Source organism: Salvelinus fontinalis, chromosome 38 (assembly GCF_029448725.1).
Source record: "Salvelinus fontinalis isolate EN_2023a chromosome 38, ASM2944872v1, whole genome shotgun sequence".
NCBI classification, from domain to species: Eukaryota; Metazoa; Chordata; class Actinopteri; order Salmoniformes; family Salmonidae; genus Salvelinus; species Salvelinus fontinalis.
Window position 1 is genome coordinate 34582140 of NC_074702.1, and position 20491 is coordinate 34602630.

A 20491-nucleotide genomic window follows, 5' to 3' on the forward strand; every position below is an offset into this window, starting at 1 on the left:
GACTTTGCAATTAATTGCAATTCACCTGATCACTCTTTATAACATTCTGGAGTATATGCAAATTGCCATCATACAAACTGAGGCAGCAGACTTTGTGAAAATTAATATTTGTGTCATTCTCAACTTTTGGCCATGACTGTACTCAAGTACTGTATTGTGCATTGTTTTTCTTCGTGGTGTTGGAAAGTGTACAGGTACAGACCTAGATGACCAGCCTATGTACAATACAGTAATGTACATTTACATTAAGTGGTTTGTAAGAATGGTAAATGAAAACTCTACAAAAAGTGTTTGTTTCCCATGTTATTTGATCAAGACATTTTTTTTATTTCATGTGGATGTTTTGTGTCTTTGCCCATAACTTTGCACCTTTTGATGTAAATGTTTGAGGACAGGGTTTTGTTCTTTCTGGATTCCATTAGAATGGAAATTGCAGAGAAAGGGACAGGGCAACAACTCTTACAATTCCAACTATTGAATCCTGCAAGATACTGTTCTTAATTAGTAATCTATCACAGCGCCATGCGTTTTATCACCAAAGCCCCATATACTACCCACCACTGCGACCTGTATGCTTTCGTTGACTGGCCAGCATCACTACTTATCCGTCGCCAAACCCACTGGCTCCAGGTCATCTATAAGTCTTTGCTAGGTAAAGCCCCGCCTTATCTCAGTTCACTGGTCACCATAGCAACACCCACCCATAGCACCCGCTCCAGCAGGTATATTGCACTAGTCATCCCCAAAGCCAACACTTCCTTTGGCCGCCTTTCCTTCCAGTTCTCTGCTGCCAATGACTGGAACAAATTGCAAAAATCTTTGAAGCTGGAGTCTAATAACTCCCTCACTAACTTTAAGCATCAGCTGTCTGAGCAGCTTACCGGTCACTATACCTGTACACAGCCAATCTGTAAATAGCATACCCGACTACCTCATCCCCATATTATTACTTACCCTCTTGCACCCCAGTATCTCTACTTGCACATCATCATCTGCACATCTATCACTCCAGTGTTAATGCAAAATTGTAATTATTTTCGCCTTTAGGTCATATTTATTTCCTACCTCCCTACTCTTCTACATTTGTACACACTGTACATAGATGTTTCTATTTTTCTTTTATTTTGTGTTATTGACTGTACATTTGTTTACGTGTAACTCTGTGTTGTTGTTTTTGTTGCACTGCTTTGCTTTATTTTGGCCAGGTCGCAGTTGTAAATGAGAACTTGTTCTCAACTGGCCTACTGGTTAAATAAAGGTGAAATAAAAAAAATTATACAACTACCTTTTTTGCCAAAGCTGAGATGCTGAATTTTTGGGCGGCCAGCGTTGTTGCCCACCTTACAGAAGTCTATATTGGTACGCTAATACTAGAAAGGCCCAATGCACTACTTTCGTTTTAAAAAAAGAAGAAAAAAAAAGAATAATATACAGTGGCAAGAAAAAGTATGTGAACACTTTTGAATTACCTGAATTTCTGCATAAATTGGTCAACAATAAACAAACATAGTGTGCTTAAACTAATAACACACAAATTATTGTATTTTTATTGTCTATATTGAATACATCATTTAAACATTCACAGTGTAGGTTGGGAAAAGTATGTGAACCCCTAGGCTAATGACATCTCCAAAAGCTAATTGGAGATAGGAGTCAGCTAACCTGGAGTCCAATCAATGAGACGAGATTGGAGATGTTGGTTAGAGCTGCCTTGCCCTATAGAAAACACTCACAAAATTTGAGTTTGCTATTCACAAGAAGCATTGCCTGATGTGAACCATGCCTCAAACAAAAGAGATCTCAGGAGTTTACTTGCATAAATATAGAAAGGGTTACAAAAATACATCTTAAAGCCTTGATGTTCATCAGTCCACAGTAAGACAAATTGTCTATAAATGGAGAAAGTTCAGCACTGTTGCTACTCTCCTTAGGAGTGACCGTCCTCCAAAGATGACTGCAAGAGCACAGCGCAGAATGCTCAATGAGGTTAAGAAGAATCCTAAAGTGTCAGCTCCAGAAATCTCTGGAACATGCTAACATCTCTGTTGACGAGTCTATGATACGCAAAACACTAAACAAGAATGGTGTTCATAGTGGGGCACCACGGAAGAAGCCACTTCTGTCAACAAAAAAACATTGCTGCACGTCTGAAGTTTGCAAAAGTGGAACTGGATGTTCCACAGCGCTACTGGCTAATTATTCTGTGGACAGTGAAACTACAGTTGAGTTGTTTGGAAGGAACACTATGTGTGGAGAAAAAAAAGCATAGCACACCAACATCAAAACATCATCCCAACTGTAAAGTATGGTGGATGGAGCATCATGGTTTGGGGCTGCTTTGCTTCCTCTGGGCCTGGACAGCTTGCTATCATTGACGAAAAAATGAATTCCCAAGTTTATCAAGACATTTTGCAGAAGAATGTTAGGCTATCTGTCCACCAATTGAAGCTCAACAGAAGTCGGGTGATGCAACAGGACAACGATCCAAAACACAGAAGTAAATCAACAACAGAATGGCTTCAACAAAAGAAAATATGCCTTCTGGAGTGGGCCAGTCAGAGTCCTGACCTCAACCCGATTGAGATGCTGTGGCATGACCTCAAGAGAGTAGTTCACACAAGACATCCCAAGAATATTGCTGAACTGAAACAGTTTTGTAAAGAGGATGGTTCTCTTTAAAATTCCTCCTGACTGTTGTGCAGGTCTGATCTGCAACTACAGAAAATGTTTGGTTGAGGTTATTGCTGCCAAAGGAGGGTCAACCAGTTATTAAATCCAAGGGTTCACATACTTTTTCCACCCTGCACTGTGAATGTTTTCACGGTGTGTTCAATAAAGACATGATTTTTCAGGCAGAACTGGTTGTTTTAACTCATGTACAATAGCTTTCCTGTCATTTCTCAGGAGAATGAAACCTTATGTCTGGCAAATGGACTTTGGATGTGTGATCAGCTGAATGACCACTACTATGCTTAAACATTCGGATATCGAAATAGTATTTTTTTGTCGCTTAAAGCCTGCCCATGTGTAAGGCCTGCTTACATCTTTTTCTTTCGAGTATTAAGTATTATCAGTCCGTCCTATAACGCTCAAACACGGCTGTAGCTGCTTCAAGACTCGGTAAAAGCAATCCACACCAAGACCATTATACCCCAGAATCTAATCTGATTTTACTGTTTAAGCCAATGTGTGTAAATGTGTCTGATTTTAGCTGAGATTATAGCTATTTAAACCTACTCTGACACCTCTTGATTGATTTGAGGATCCCTGTTGCCAGTTGTTTGTGTCATTAGTTTAAGCAGAATGTGTTTGTCTATTGTTGTGACCTAGATGAAGCTCACATCAAATTTTATGACCAATTTATGCAGAAATCCATGTATTTCTAAAGGGTTCACACTTTTTCTTGCATAAAATATAGCATTTATCAATATAGCTAGTACAGTGTATTGTTTTTTAGGGGGTGCTGCAGCACAGTCAGCACCCCTACTTCCCGCGGCTATGCCTCAGTTGCTTAAAAGCTTGCCAGTCTGGGCCTAAGCTTGTGTTCTTTCGATCTACCTTTAACCCTTAATTTGTTTTTAAGGGATTATGATTTTCAACAATAGTATTGACGAGGCTCAAAGCTAAATCTGGTTCAGGGACAGCTGAAATTACAATCAAGGTCACTAAAATAAAGATTGTGTAAAAAAGCCTGTTCACGGAAGTTTTTAAAATTAGTCTGTGATGACACAAGGCTTATATTTTTGTATTAACACACACATCTTGGCAATGGTCACTAATATCTTGGGGCGAAGACACCAGTAGAAACATATTTCTCAGAGGTATTCGTTAAAATAGAATCAATCAGAGTTGACTTTGAAGGATCTTTATGGTTAGGCCGTGTAGGCTTAGTCACTAGCTGGCCTAGGTTTAGATCCTTAATCCCTACCACATACATGTGTACTCCTCATTTTCTTTCTTAGATTCCTTTCCTCTCTCCTTTTCTATATCCCTTTCTTTTTCTAATTTCCTAGCTTTCTTTCCTTTCCTAGCTTCCTTTCCTTCCCTAGCTTCCTTTCCTTCCCAACCTAAATATTCTCACCCCCTTCCCTATTCTCATCTCCTTACCTTTCCTAGCTCCTTTCCTCTTTTCCTAGCTTCCTTTCCTTCTTCCTTTCCTTTCCTAATTTTCTTTCTTAAATTCCTTTTCTCCATTCCTCGCTCCCTTCCCTAACTCCCTTTATTTTCCTCCTTTCTTTCCTGTCCTAGCTTCCTTTCCTCCTTTCCTTGCTTCCTTTCTTTCCCTACATCCCTTTCCTCACCTCCATCCCTATCTACCTTTGCTAGCTTCCTTTCCTTCTTCCTTTTCTTTCCTAGATTCCTTTTCTCGCTCCCTTTCCTAACTCTCTTTATTTCTCCTTTCCTAGCTTCCTTTCCTTTCCTAGCTACCTTAAGAGAAGCACCTGTTTTCAATATACTTTGTATCCCTCATTTACTCAAGTGTTTCCTTTATTTTGTGGCAGGTATCAACAACGCACAGTAGAGAGGAAAGGAATGGAAGAAGGAAAGGAAGTTAGGAAAAGAGGAAATGAAAGGACGCTAAGAAAGAAGGAAATTAGTCTAGGAAAGAAAAGGAGCTGCAATCTGTAACTTTTGGGGCAAACGTCCAAATTCACATAGAAATATGAGTTATAGATCTGTCATTCTCATTCAAAGCAAGTCTAAGAAGCGGTAAATCTGTTTTATGTGCGCTATTTCTATGCTTCTCGTTAAGTTTAGTATAGAGAATCATTGTACCAGCTAAACCTCTGTGAAATATTTTCCATAACAAAAAATATTGTATTTTCAGCTGTTTGAAGCTGATGTACAAAACTCAAAGTAAAAGAAGCAAAAACTAAACTTAAGTGCTTGTTTTGTCACATAAACGTATTAGAACTATTTGAATTTTAGCAACCAGGTAATGGCGGCTGCGATTTCTGTATAGTGCAGCTTTAACGCCTTGATCAGACTGACATAATCGATTCTGCAAGTCAAACTGTTTTAGTTGATATGTGTGAAAGTTCAATATTTAACTTTTGCTACTATTTCTGTCAAGTCTACCTATAGAATTTGATGCATACGTTAAGACTGTTTTCGTTTTTACTAAACAGTACGTTCTAAATAGTTCATACGGTGTGCAGTAATTGGCAAGACAGATTTCTAACACGGCCACTGTCTCTTTAAAAATTGAGGGCGCGTGGTCTGTGTAGAACAGTTGCCGACTGGGATAGCCTACCGTAACACGCACACTGAACCAGCGTGGCTACATCTCTGTCAGCTACCAAAGTGATCCACGGTACAGGCAAGTAAGTTATGTCGGTATTTAATATTTTTCCCTTGGTGAAAACGGAATATACGAGTTATCTTAATATAACCACGAGCTGTTTAGTTCTTTTGGATTCGTTTAGCGGTATATTTTCATCCATGTACCAATGAATCAGCTAGCAAGCTAACTTTCAGATAACGTTAGCCAACTCATTTTGGCAATGTTAGATAAGCCTAACCTTCCCGTTTAAAGTGTAGCTAGTTAGCGTCAGCTTTGTGTTGGTAAAATAGCGAACACGTTAGCACACTTTCTGGTTTAAACAAACTCAATTGCCAACTGTTAACTTAGCTAGCTAACGTTAGCTGGCTAACGTTTTCATTGCAACCACAGTCGCTTGTATGCTAACATTAGCTTAGTTCTAGCTAACAAGCTAGCTGACCAAGGTGACTAAGTTCTGTATTTACTATAACAATATACACCAGTCTAACAAATGTACCGACAATTGATGGCAGTACTAGCTATAGCCATCACCATGTCCCTGGGAAGTGTATCAACCACATGGCTAAAGTTAACAGGATGGTTGTTTGCAGCCAGGAACAAGTAGCTATATTGTTTGCGCCTGTCGGTCGTAACGTTGCATACCACTCTTGTCCAAGTCTCGCTGCACGTACATCTTGTGCAACAGCTGTCCGCATTGGTTAGGCTAGCCGTTGACTGAATAATAGCCAATTCCTGACATCTGTTCCAAGTCCAAAATCACACAGCCCTCTTCCATAGGTCACATTTGACTTTGTAGCTGATATCCTACTGCAGCAATATTATTGGTACTGTTATCTAGAATTGTGCTTCCTCTAATAACCTTCCTAAAACAATTATTTGCTATATTAAATGCAGTCTTCATTTTCTGTTCCTACAGGCTTGTTTCCCCCTCAAATCTTCTCACACGAGTTGTGTTTTGTGCAGGGTCTGTTGTAGCCATGCCTGCAAAGAAGGCTCTGAAGAGACCGAAGGAAAGTAAACCAGAGGAAGTAAAGGATCCTAAGAAAGTTAAAGGTAAGCCACTGACTTGACTCCATTAAGCCAATATGAAGTCTATTGTTAATGTTCAATCTCGTTGTCAAGCTGCCTACTTGAACACTCCCCTAGTATGAGTCCTTTGAAATAGAATCATCAAAACACTGTGCTTGTTATTTGCGTAATTTCCATAAAGATACTACAGTTTGGATTAAATAATACTGTTGGTGTCAGTTTCCCACAGCAGCCATGGGAAGGATAAGGGTCTGGTTCTAGTGCTGGGCCAAGGGGACGTAGGACAGCTGGGTCTGGGAGAGGACATCATGGAGAGGAAGAGGCCGGCCCTGGTGACCCTGCCTGAGGGTGTGGTGCAGGTGGCGGCGGGGGGCATGCACACAGTCTGTCTCAGTGACACTGGAAATGTGAGTGAAGGCAGCAGATCCAACTTCAACTGTCTCAAGATACAGCATCCAATTTCATAAATCCAGATTAACCATGCTACTGGTCTTTTTTTTTTTTTTTTTAATCACTGAAGTTGGAGACTTATCTCCCTCACTAACTTTAAGCATCAGCTGTCAGAGCGGGTTACCGATCGCTGCAGCTGTACACAGCCCATCTGTAAATAACCCATCCAACCAACTACCCATCTCATCCCATATTTGTTTTTGTTTTTCTGCTCTTTTGCACACCAGTATTTCTACTTGCACATCCTCATTTGCACATATCACTCGTGTCAATTGCTAAACTGTAATTACTTTGCCACTTGGCCTATTTATTGCCTTACCTCCTTACTTCATTTGCACACACTGTATACAGATGTTATTGACTGTATGTTTGTTCCCATGTTTAATTCTGTTTTTGTCGCTTTGCTTTATCTTGGCCAGGTTGTAGTTGTAAATGAGAACTTGTTCTCAACTGGCCTACCTGGTTAAATTAAGGTGGGGGGGAAAAGGCTCAATTGAGTATCTATTGGAAATGCTTCTAAGTTCAGGCCCTGTATTCATGAATTGGCTCAGAGCTTTTATTTCATCAACAATTATGAAAAATACTTGTCTATTACTTTTTCCTGACGCAAACAAATGACGATAATGAGTTGAAATGCCCTGAAGAAAACGATAACGATTAAAAATGTTTTTTCATTTTAGTTGACAAATGTGAAGAGACGAGAGTTCCATGTGATACTAATTGACATCATTTCACATGAAGCTCCTTTTGAGACGTTTGTGTCCCATAAGCATACATGCCTTTGTGGAATATAATGTGATCCTCTCAGTGGTCTTTCAGTTGCAGTGGTTGATTAAGCTGATCTGTCTGGCTCTACCACACACACACAGCTACTAGGTCACTCCAGTCACTTCTCTTTTGAACTGATGTGCAGCCAGGACACTTCAATTGTAACTAACCTCAACTAGAACCAATAACGTTGTTTACTCTCTCTTACATATAGGCTATTTTTGCTTTGATCACATCAGAAGCTCTATTACCATGTGCGCTGTTTATTCATCTGCTGATGCTCTCGCGTGAGGGAAATGCGAGTGCTTTTGCTTTTATCTGATTGGAAATATTAAGGCAATTTGTTGAAATATTAGGAGTAAATTAATAATTTTGGCATTGTTGGAATGCTCAGGTTCTCCCATTTAAAAACAAAAAGTAATAAATAAAAAGGGGGGGGGGGGGGATCACTGTTTACCCACATCACGAGGTTATGATGGGGAGAAGATCTGAGCTGTATGGGCCCAAATTCTTTTACTGGTAGCCAAGGCTTTGTAGCCTATATGATAAATAATGTCTGACTTTTTTACAATCTGCTACAAGCAATGTTGCCAACTATGTGGGAATTGTAGCCTTGTCCAAATAGGCCTATCTTAATGTGAACACTATTGGGGGTAAATATAAATTTGTTTATGGAGGAAAATGTAGAGGGAAATGTGACAAACTACGAAAGAGGAAATTACTAAACCGCCTGATGGCTAAATCTAAAATAGCTGTGAAAATGAACACTGGCTCATAGTAAGTGTGCTGATCTAGATCTTATTTAAAAGGCAAAACTGATCCTAGATCAGCACTCCTACTTGGGAGACACTTTGTGAATATACACCCTGGACTAAGATTAACCCGGGACTGAGAAACCGTATCTTAAGCATATATGACTTTGCTTAGTAACAAGATGCTTGTCACTGGTGTAGATCTACACGTTTGGCTGCAATGACGAGGGTGCTCTGGGTCGAGAGACTACAGAGGAGGGCTCTGAGATGGTGCCAGGAAAGGTGTCCCTGGACGAGAGGGTGGTTCAGGTGTCCGCTGGGGACAGTCACACAGCTGCACTCACAGAGGACGGTGCAGTATACATCTGGGGCTCTTTCAGGGTGAGTAGGGTTTAACCGCTGTCAAACACCCTGGAAACTGTTTATGCACCATTCTGTTACTCAAATAATCTTAAATAGATTTTCCATTGACTTGCATTGCATCTGCCTTTTAACTAATCAAATGCAATACAATTTTATTTGTGACATGCTTCGTAAACAGGTGTGGACTAACAGTTAAATGCTTATGGGCTTTTCTCAACAATGCAGAGAAAGAAAATGTAAAAATAATAGAAATTAATACATGTAATAAATACACAATGAGTAATGATATATATATATATATACACAGAGTACCTATACTGAGTCGATGTGCAGGGGTGCGAGGTAGATATGTACATGCACTGTATAACTAGGAATAAAGTAACTGATAATAAACAGTAGCAGCAGCATATGCCATCTCTATCATATATCAAAGTCAGAGAACCTGCTATTCTCACATTTCACACATTGTCCCATTTGCATTAGGATAACAGCGGAGTCATTGGTCTACTAGAGCCTATGAAGAAGGTTACTGTGCCTGTCAAGGTCCCCATGAAAGGGCCTGTGATGAAAATAGCATCAGGTGAGAAATGGGGGCTCTGTCCCTAACCTTTATGGGTTCTCTGCTTAAGTTCTGCTTGCCCAGAGGTCTGGACCACGTTCAATAAAAATATAATGATTAGAACTGACGTGATTCCTTCTGCGGGTCAGAGGCATGTTTGTACTACATCTGAGCTTTCTACCATATCTTTTCTTGCTCAATGCTGCCCTGGTTATAAGACCATATTCGTGACCTCTGACCCCCAGGTAATGACCACTTGGTGATGCTGACCGCAAGCGGTGACCTCTACACATCAGGCTGCGGAGAGCAGGGGCAGCTGGGAAGGGTGCCAGAGCTCTTTGCCAACCGAGGGGGCAGGAAAGGGCTGTGTATGTACCAACTGAAACCATTTACCTCTGACACTGTATTCATTCAGCTGTAGTTTGGGTGTGAGCACTCATATGATGAATGGATATCTGTACCACTATTCTCTGTTTTGACTGCTATGGGTGACAGTCAGGACATGTGTTTCTGTATGATTATAGTGCGGTTGCTGATACCTCAGATTGTGAAGGTCCAGTCTAGGGGCAAAGTTCACTTCACAGATGCCTTCTGTGGGGCTTATATGACCATTGCTGTGTCAAAAGAAGGCCACGTCTATGGATTTGGACTGTCAAACTACCATCAGCTTGGTGAGCATAAGATAAAAATGTATTCGACAACCTTTAGAAATACTGTAGAACTTGGTTTATCCTCCAATTTGAGCTTAATTCATCAACTATAGCTAGGTTTCCATCCAATTGGCAACAGATTTATGTGAAAATTGAGAAAACGGGGCCTCCTGGGTGGCGCAGTGGTCTAGGGCACTGCATCGCATCACAGCACTAGCTGCGCCACCAGAGACTCTGGGTTCACGCCCAGGCTCTGTCGCAGCTGGCCGCGACCGGGAGGTCCGTGGGGCGAAGCGTCGTCCGGGTTAGGGAGGGTTTGGCCGGTAGGGATATCCTTGTCTCATCGCGCACCAGCGACTCCGGTAGAGGGCCGGGCGCAGTGCGCGCTAACCAAGGGAGCCAGGTGCACGGTGTTTCCTCCAACACATTGGTGCGGCTGGCTTCCGGGTTGGAGGCGCGCTGTGTTAAGAAGCAGTGCGGCTTGGTTGGGTTGTGTTTCTTTCGACCTTCGTCTCTCCCGAGCCCGTACGGGAGTTGTAGCGATGAGACAGTAATTACTAGCAATTGGATACCATGAAAAGGGGGTCAAATTTAAAGGAAAGAAGAAAAAAGAAATTTGAGTAATCTGCATAAAGAAATATGAACATTTTTACTTTATGGTGGTTGTCAATAAATGCGCATAAAGGCATTTCCAGCAACATTTTTTTTTATCTGACATAGAAAGGTTGGCTGGAAACCTGGTTATTTATGCACACTGAGTCTCTGATCTGCTCTAGAATTGCAGTTGGGTGTGTTGGAGAGTCACACAGTACCCATTGACCATAGACCTCTGTACTAATGTTTTCAGGGACCAAACTCATCAACACATGCTTCGTTCCAATAAAACTTACCACCTTCAAAAACTCCACCATTAACTGGATTGGCTTCTCAGGGGGACAGCACCACACAGTTTGCCTCGACTCTGCCGGTAAGTGCGTCGGGGCCCATATTTTAGTTGATCTGATCAAGAGCGTTTAAAATGTCAGAACTTGGACTGTTCAAGAATCTGTCAACTGCATAGTGCAGCACAAATTGGGAAGGTACAGGATACAGAGATGTCTCCTTTCTCTGTCCTCTTATAGGGAAGGTGTACAGCCTGGGCCGGGCAGAGTATGGGCGTCTGGGTCTGGGCCAGGGGGCAGAGGAGAAGAGCGAACCCACGCCTGTGGAAGGACTGGATGTAGCCCAGGTGGTGGCATGTGGGGCATCGGTCAGCTACGCTGTCACCAAACAAGGTGAGGTCATAGCTAGTGTATTTCTGGTTTATAAAAAATAATAATCTGCTGATGTTGTGCATGTCTACATTATTGTGTGTAATTGTGATAGGAATGACTCCAAGGCCATTGTGTATATGGTCCACTGATGTGTGTATTTATTGCAGGGTCTGTGTATGCCTGGGGTATGGGCACTAACCTCCAGCTTGGCACAGGTGAGGAGAATGACGAATGGAGCCCTGTAGAGATGACGGGCAAGCAGCTGGAGAACCGCATAGTACTGATGGTGGCCAGCGGCGGGCAGCACACAGTCCTGCTGGTCAAAGACAAGCTGGAGAGTTGATGTATCTTCAGGCAGGGGAAGGTTGACCTTGTTGGTCTGCACCAGAGGGATTTGTGTTAAATACCTACATGTGGGGGAGGGGTTTGTGGATGAATGTGCCTTCCTGTGCAGAGCCAGGTAAGCCGTGGAGGGAACGTGATGGGGCAGGGGTGAGACTGACTAGTCTGTTAGAGGGCTCAATCTCCCACTCAGTGCAAAAATCCCCTAATGTATTTGGATGTGGTTCAGTAGATCATGATCATTAAGCAAGAGAAACACTTTTAAAAAATCTAGTTTGCTTAGTTATTTTTTTATGACAATCTTTAGGATGCCAGTATGTGTGTGGGGAAAATAGTGGACGAGCCTTTTAATGAAATCCCAAGTCACAGCCTTTTAAGATTCCAATTTTTGTTCCAAGCAATAACCCCCCCCCCCCCCCAGCGGCATCAGTAAGATGAGTACTAGTATTTCTTGTCAGCAAGGTCCTTTCAGTTGAAAGTCTGGCCTAAGGTGTCTTGAACCATGTAGTTGAGACAGCTGTTCACTGTACCCCCTTGCACAATTATTTGCTGGTCCAACTCGGAAATAAAGTACAATTTTACTGTTTGGAATTATTATTATTTATTTTTTTGCACACTGCAATGGCAAACTTTGTACAGGGATTGTCGCTGGTAATACAGTACATTGATGACCCAATAACAGATGGCCATAGTGATGACTTGAGTAAGACAGCCACACATTTATCAGTCCGTCAACATATATTTCTATAAGGCAGACAGTGTAAATTAATATCACTTGAAGTTGCAAATGATTGTTCTGTGGCATAGATCAAAACCACAGGCCGCCTTTGTGCTAGTGAGAAGGGAATTGTGTCCTTGGATTTTTGTAATGGCGTTCATCTGACTAATGACTCATGAAGTATGTTTCTCAAAGCTTTGAAATGCTAAAGAACCTCTTATAAATGCAACGATTTTACAGAGTTACAGTTGGCTCCCGAGTGACGCAGCGGTCTAAGACGCTGCAGCTCAGTGCTTAGAGGTGTCACTACAGACCCTGGTTCGATTCCAGGCTGTATCACAATTGGCCCAGCGTCTTCCCGGGGTAGGCCGCCATTGTAAATAAGAATGTGTTCTTAATAACTTACTTGCCTAGTTAAATAAAACAGTTAATAAGGAAATCAGTCAATTGACTGAATTTACCCCCCCCCCCCCCCCCCCCCCCAGACGATCCGGAAGGTGAAGAAACCTGATGAGGAGTTCCTGGACTGGCGTAGTTACACGCAGTCTGCGGTTGTTTGGCCGGTTGGACGTACTGCCTAATTCTCTAAAGCGATGTTGAAGGCATTCAATTCTTTGGCAACAGCTCTGGTGGACATTCCTGCAGGCAGCATGCCAATTGTACACTCCCTCAAGATCTCTAAGCTTGTGTTAACTTCAGACATTATTTGCTGCATTTATTCCAAAACCCTATAGAGTAGCACAGTATGTCATAATACCCATAAAACCTAGTGGTCAAACAGGGAAATTCTTCCAATTGTTTTTCCACCATTCATTTTTCCCATAGGTGATTTTGGAAACACTTAAAATAATGGCTGGATTTTGTGTAGGCATACCCTGGCATGACGTTTTGATAACCGTGTAAATCTTACTTTTATCCATATTTGCCCTGTATTTACCCCCACAAAACGAGACTGTCGAATCGAGGCAAAGGTAAGAATCTCTGTATTAACTATCTAATGTTAGATAAATGTAGTAATGAATAAATGTGGAAACAATTATTTAAATGGACAATTCTGTGATCTGTCTTGTGCAAGTTTTAAATTGACACAATAATTGTTAGCAAAGGTGTCCGCTAGAGATGGCGTGCAGGAGCTTTCAGAGATTTGTGGTTTTGCATGATGTTTGATTCGAAAATGCTAATTAGCATAAAAGTAGAGTAAATACAGCCGAATATATTGATAAAAGTCACCTTGTCCGAGAGCGCTTTAAATGGTTATCAAAACGTCACCTCCACTATTCTTTCGCCATTAATTTTGCTCATAGGGATGGCTGAGCGAACCAGAGGTAACTCATTTCCGGGTTGTAGGACTCAAAGCTGGCGAGCTCTGTTGCTCGGCAATATTGCCTCAAAGAATTATCATGGCCTTTATGTATGCCGTTGACCAAGCATGTTAGCGTTGCAATCTGACTTTGTTGCCTTATTAAGGCCATGTTGCAAGTTAAATTTGCCAATATAAATAGATTATACACCAATTGTAGATGGCAAAAACATTTGCCCTGGCTGCCAAAGAAAGAACTGAGAAGGGTAGTAAACGCCCCCTCAAGTGCATGCATGTGATTTTGCGTGTGACGCTCATTAAGTGAAAACGAGCTGAATGTGGACAACATCTGGTGAAGATGCTAGTTCTACAAACAAGTGGCTATTACTCCTCGGCCTGAAGTCCTAATATAAAACGAACATGATCTGCTTGAAGGTAATTGTCTATTTTATACTTGTACATGATTTTTGTTGGTAAAAGGCCTGAAATTGAAATTGCTAGCTGGCTTCTGACTTATTCATCCTACTTCACTGGCAAGCTGTATCAGGCAGCTTTAAATGCGATGGGAAAACTAATAGCTATATTTGCTAAACTATCCATCTGATTGGTAAAGTTGATTAAAAAAATGCCGCTAGCTAGATTGAAATTGCTGGGAGAAAGTTGGCTAATGTTGCAAGAAAATAATATTTGCTAGCTATAATACCTACACTGAACAAAAATATAAACACAACATGCACAATTTTCAAAGATTTTACTGAGTTACAGTTAATAAGAAAATCAGTCAATTGAAATGAATTCATTGGGCCCTAATCTATGGATTTCACATGACTGGGAATACAGACATGCATCTGTTATCACAGATACCTTTTAAAAAATCTAGGGGGTTGGATTAGAAAACCAGTCAGTATCTTGTGTGACCACCATTTGCCTCATGCTGCGCGACACATCTCCTTCGCATAGAGTTGATCAGGCTGTTGATTGTGGAATGTGGTCCCACTACTCTCTAATGGCTGTGCGAGGTTGCTGGATATTGGCGGGAACAGGAACACGCTGTCGTACATGTTGATCCAGAGCATTCCAAACGTGCTCAATGGGTGACATATTTGGTGAGTATGCAGGCCATGGAAGAACTGTGACATTTTGAGCTTCCAGGAATTGTGTACAAATCCTTGCGACATGGGGCCATGCATTGTCATGCTGAAACATGTGATGGGAGCGAATTAATGGCACGGCAGTGGGCCTCAGGATCTCGTCACGGTATCTTAAAATGCCACGAGCCATACACACTATCTGCCCGGTACAGTTAAATCCGGAATTCATCCATGAAGAGTACACCTCTCCAGCGTGCCAGTGGCCATCGAAGGTGAGCATTTTCCTACTTAAGTCAGTAACGATGCCAAAATGCAGTCCGGTCAAGACCCTAGTGAAGATGACGAGCACGCTGCTGAGCTTTCCTGAGACGGTTTCTGACAGTTCGTACAGATTTTTTTTTGTGCAAACCCAGTTTCATCAGCTGTCCGGGTGGTTGATTTCAGACGATCAGCTTCTTGATATGCCACACCTGTCAGGTGGATGGATTATCTTGGCAAAGGCAAAATTCTCACTAACGTGGATGTAAAATCGTGCACAAAACTTTAGAGAAATAAGCTTTTCGTGTGTATGGAACATTTCTGGGATCTTTTATTTCAGCTCATGAAACATGGGACCAACACTTTACATGTTGTGTTTATATTTTTGTTAAGTATACTGTTGTGAAGACTTTGGTCAAACTTCTTCGTTCCCCTGCCTGTTTTTTTGATGCACTGGTGACTGAAAATATGCACAAGTTCACTGCAAATAGGCTGTGGTTTTGGTATAATTTGGCTGAGTAGGCTTGTGCACATTTACATTAGTGTTTCATTAGTTATCTAAGTTATTGACTTATTCGTGTTTTTGGTGGTGTTACATTTCAGATGAAGAGGGAGTTGGATCACTAGAAAGCAGCATGCAGACTGATCAGGGCCCGTATTCACGAAGCATCTCAGAGTAGGAGTACTGATTTTAGGATCAGTTTTGCCTTTTATGTAAGGGGAGCTGGTCCTAGATCACTGTTCCTACTCTGAAGACGCTTTGTGAATACAGGCCCGGGAAGAAAGCTGTTGCCCAATACCTTGCACAACAGTCTTTCACCACACGACCCCAGAGGTACAGTACTACAGTCAAAGTTCATGAACTTAATCTTTGTATGTTAATTTCCATATCAAGCTTTGGTGATGAAAGGTACATAATGCATTTATTGTCATCTCCTTATCAGGCCACTGCATGCTGTGAAATGGGCTTGGATGGTAACGCATCTTCAAGCTTCCTGACTGAATATTGGGGTCTTCAGTGGTTCTGGAAGCAAGGGCCTTACCTGGGAGTACAGCAACAGTCTCGCAGCCATTCTGTCAACATGTATAGTACGGAACCCACTCAAACTCATATAAACTGCTACGGACGCCAGCACTGATTTATATTTACTTTGTCCCATTCTTTAATCTTGTTTGAGATATATATTTTAGTTGAGACACCTGTATGAGAGAGATTATTAAAAATGTGTTCACTTTAAATCTCAAGCTCTACGTGGATTTGTCTTGATGTTTAACTTATCACAAAAGTTAGTACAAATTGAAGACCAACATGCTATGAAAAAGTAGTTTTGTAATCTTACAATAAAAAAATTAATTGTTTATACAAAACTGTATTGCATTTGGTCATCCACAAAATGTGGCCATTGGAAGTCTTTGGATAGCTGACAACAGGGTGGCACGTTTTTGTACGTGCTGCTCTAGAGTTCCATAGCCCAGCATACTCATCTAGAGGAAAGGGGGATGGACACAGGTTAGTTTTGATAAAAGTCTGGTTGATTTTTACAGGGTTGAGAGCATGAGTTGGAGTGAGTACAGTAAATCCAATCTGACCATTGGCCCTGGATAATATGCTAGCATCACACAAGAAGACTGCCATAGTGAAGGAGGTTTACATAGTGCATCAAGTATACTATTATGAGTGGAGCTTACATCTCTGTGCTCTGGAGAGATCGCAGGTAGTCGGTCAGAAGGCTCTGGAGGTCCTTGAGAGAGACGGAAAGAGGTAGTGAGTGTGCTTGAAAGAAAGAGCCCTCACCCCTGACCTACCACTGGCCCAGGGCCTCCTCCCTAACCCTCTAATCACAGTCTCTGACGATCAGGATAAAGGTAAGACCCAGATGCAGACCGTGTTGCTGTAATAAACATTGTTACTTCAACGGGGGCAAAGGTACAGGACGACAGGCAGGCTCAGGTCTGGCAGAGGTTGGTAATCCAGAAACGGGGCAAAGGTAAAAGATGGCAGGCAGGCTCAGGGGCCGGCAGAGTGGTCCGGCGAGCGGGCTCAGGGTCATGACAGGCAAGGGTCAAAACCAGGAGGATGAGAAAAGAGACTGGGGAAAAGCAGGAGCTGATGCAAAAAAATGCTGGTTGACTTGACAAACTGGCAACAGACAAACCGAGAACACCGGTATAAATACACAGGGAAGATGGGTGACACCTAGAGGGGGTGGAGACAATCACAAAGACAGGTGAAACATCAGGGTGTGACACTGACAGGGAGTTACTCCAGGAGTAGACTATTGTATGATGCATAGGGCTTCTCCACTTCTTATATGAGTGCAGTATTAGCTTTTGAAATAGTTTAGTGCAATCTATAGGGAAAAAAATATCATGACTTACTGGCATGGAGTGCTCCATGTTCCTGCTGATAAATCAAATTTTATTGGTCACATATTTAGCAGTTGTTATTGCGGGTGTAGCAAAATGCTTGTGTTTCTAGCTCCAACAGGGCAGTAGTATCTTAACAATTCCCAACAATACACAAATCTAAAAGTAAAAGAATGGAATTAAGAAATATAGAAATATTAGGACGAGCAATGGCAGAGTGGCATTGACTAAATACAGTAGAATAGAATAAAGTATATACATAATGAGATGAGTAAAGCAGCATGTAAACATTATTAAAGTGACTAGTGTTCCATGTCTATGTACATTAGGCAGCAGCCTCTAAGGTGCAGGGTTGAGTAGCCGGGTGGTAGCCGGCTAGTGATGGCTATTTAACAGTCTGATGGCCTTGAGATAGAAGCTGTTTTTCAGTCTCTCGGTCCCAGCTTTGATGCACCTGTACTGATCTTGCTTTCTGGATGATAGAGGGGTGAACAGGCCGTGGCTCGGGTGGTTGATGTCCTTGATGATCTTTTTGGCCTTTCTGTAACATCAGATGCTGTAGGTGTCCTGGAGGGCAGGCAGTGTGCCAGGTAAAAAGGGAAATAATAATTTTAAACCGAGTTATATCAGTTTATATCAGTATATTGCGATTTTCTGAATTTTCTTTGTGCTGCGTTATGAAGAGTTGGACACGTCTGGGCCACATAGCTAATGTTTGCTGCTAATTCCTAAGTTGAAGACGACAATCTACAACCGAGCAACGATGATTCTGGACAAAGAACAACTTGCACAAGATTCTGATGGAAGCTCATCAAAAAGTAAGAACTATTTATGATGTTAATTCGTTGTTCTGTTGAAAAATGTTACACTACTATTCCGCCATGAATTTCGGTGCGGTCTCGCTTTAACGCACGCTGTATGTCGTAGTAACGTTCATTTAAAAAAATCTAACACAGCGGTTGCATTAAGAACTAATGTATCTTTCATTTGCTGTCCAACCTGTATTTTTTTGTCAAGTTTATGATTAGTTATTGATTAGATTAGGTGCCTCTCCCAAGATTTCTCCCGACATTTTGTTGGCAGCTTGGCTACTATTCTCATTGTATAACCACGATTTGTGCCGCTAAATATGCACATTTTCGAACAAACAATATATGTATTGTGTAATATGATGTTATAGGACTGTCATCTGATGAAGTTTTGAGAAGGTTAGTGAAATATGTAATATCTTTTGCTGGTTTATTCGCTATCGCTAACGTGCATGAATCAATGCTGCTGTGTGGTTGGCTATTGTAGTAAGCTAATATAATGCTAAATTGTGTTTTCGCTGTAAAACACTTAAAGAATCTGAAATATTGGCTGAATTCACAAGATCTTTGTCTTTCATTTGCTGTACGCTGTGTATTTTTCATAAATGTTTTATGATGAGTATTTAGGTAATTCACGTTGCTCTCTGTAGTTATTCTAGTTGCTTTGGTGAGAGTTGTGATGGTGGCTGCAATGTAAAACTATGATTTATACCTGAAATTTGCAAATTTTTCGAACAAAACATATGCTATACAATAAATATGTTATCAGACTGTCATCTGATGAAGTTGTTTCTTGGTTAGTGACTATATCTTTATTTGGTCGAATTTGTGATAGCTACCTATGCAGGAAAAAAATGGTGGGAAAAAAAAGTTGTGTATTTTGCTATGGTGGTTAGCTAATAGAAATACATATTGTGTCTTCCCTGTAAAACATTTTAAAAATCAGAAATGATGGCTGGTTTCACAAGATGTGTATCTTTCATTTGGTGTCTTGGACTTGTGATTTCATGAACATTTTATTATATGATATCCCTGTGGCTTTAGGCTAGGCTATGCTAGTCAGCTTTTTTGATGGGGGGGATCCCGGATCCGGGTTTGTGACTCGTTAGAAGTTAATAATTTTAAGGATCTTAACACCGGCTTAACACCTAATAAACATTTTTTTTTTAAACACTTAACATAGGCCCCTTTACCTCATATCCCAGTGATAATGCCTTGCATTATGCCTGAGAAGAAAACACTTACATTTGCTCAACTTGCCATTGGCTCAACTCATCCAATGGCCATTGGTTCAACTTACCCTAAAGCAAACATTTTGACTATATTAGACCATACAGCTACAAGGATGCACTTTCAAACTAGGTTTAGGTCCTCATATTGAAGCTTATAGAGACCCCAACTGATGTATAGAACAAATGTAACACCAAGGTTCCTGACTGCGGAGTTTTAGTGACTGGTGCAACTGTTGATTGTCATTGAGTTGACATTGTCTTGAGCATTGTCTTGTTTGCCTTTTTTTTTGTTTAAAAAAGTTATTGCTCATCTAAGTTTTCACTTCACGGAGACAGTCAACAACAGAGGGGAGTGGCAGAGTAGAGTTCGGTTGTGTGGATGTAGATGTGTGTCATCTTGATAACAGTGAAATCTGAGTCTAAATTGATGGAGGATCTGATCAAGGGGTAGCATGTAAATACTAAACAGTAATGGAACTAATACTGAGCGTTGTGGAACACCTTGTGATACGGGCTGGGGCAGCCCTGCAGTTGTCAAGGGAGAAACTGTACCAGATTTTTTATTGTACCTTTATTTAACTAGGCAAGTCAGTTAAGAACAAATTCTTATTTTCAATGACTGCCTAGGAACATTGTGTTAACTGCCTTGTTCAGGGGCAGAACGACAGATTGTCACCTTGTCAGCTCAGGGATTCGATCTTGCAACCTTTCGGTTACTAGTCCAACACTCTAACCACTGGGGTGGTTAGTTGCCCAGTGGTTACACAGTAGTATGTTTATCTAATAGCAAATCAACTAGATACTTGAACATTATCAGCATCAGTGACAAACCATGACATGCATCTGTGTGCATCACTGACATTTTTTTATCCCCATCTGCAGATGTTGAAAGCTTTGCTCACTCTGGGTTGAGAACCCTGTTGATGGTGTGAGTACAGCCAAGCTCATACAGCTGCACTGAACAGAAATAAACGCAACATGCAACGATTTCAAAGATTTTACTGAGTTACAGTTCATAAAAGGATATCAGTCAATTGAAATGAATTCATTAGGCTCCAATCTATGGATTTTACATGACTGGGAATACAGAATACATCTGTGTAGGGGCATGGATCAAAAAAACAGTCAGTATCTGGTGTGACCACCTTCTGCCTCATGCAGCAGGACACATCTCCTAAGCATAAAGTTGATCAGGCTGTTGATTGTGGCCTGTGGAATGTTGTTCCTCTTCAATGACTGTGCGAAGTCGGTAGATATTGGCGGGAA

At 41.3% G+C, this 20491-nt stretch overlaps 1 protein-coding gene and 2 long non-coding RNA genes across 6 annotated transcripts; 2 read left to right on the forward strand and 1 right to left on the reverse strand.

Moving 5' to 3' along the window:
* Positions 1-5217: 5217 nt before the first annotated feature.
* On the forward strand, positions 5218-12041 carry LOC129837528 (regulator of chromosome condensation-like). 4 transcript variants are annotated; one of them, XM_055903774.1, is made up of 10 exons: positions 5218-5324; positions 6201-6337; positions 6533-6720; positions 8485-8664; positions 9130-9226; positions 9451-9573; positions 9730-9876; positions 10703-10822; positions 10977-11129; positions 11276-12041. In XM_055903774.1, exons 2-10 carry the CDS (start codon positions 6262-6264, stop codon positions 11449-11451), a joined length of 1260 nt encoding a protein of 419 aa, XP_055759749.1. In that variant the 5' UTR covers positions 5218-5324; positions 6201-6261; the 3' UTR covers positions 11452-12041. The 4 variants fall into 4 exon arrangements, with proteins under 4 accessions (XP_055759749.1, XP_055759752.1, XP_055759750.1 ...); XM_055903777.1 differs by having other exon boundaries at positions 5219-5320; positions 6248-6337; XM_055903775.1 differs by having other exon boundaries at positions 5220-5324; positions 6248-6337.
* A 663-nt stretch (positions 12042-12704) lies between these two features.
* Positions 12705-16114, forward strand: LOC129837922 (uncharacterized). The gene is made up of 3 exons (XR_008756782.1): positions 12705-13903; positions 15421-15652; positions 15762-16114. It is a non-coding gene; the product is annotated as an uncharacterized LOC129837922 (long non-coding RNA).
* On the reverse strand, positions 15957-18410 carry LOC129837923 (uncharacterized). Its single transcript, XR_008756783.1, has 2 exons — positions 16507-18410; positions 15957-16302 (listed from the first exon to the last, which is right to left on the reverse strand). It is a non-coding gene; the product is annotated as an uncharacterized LOC129837923 (long non-coding RNA).
* Positions 18411-20491: the final 2081 nt, after the last annotated feature.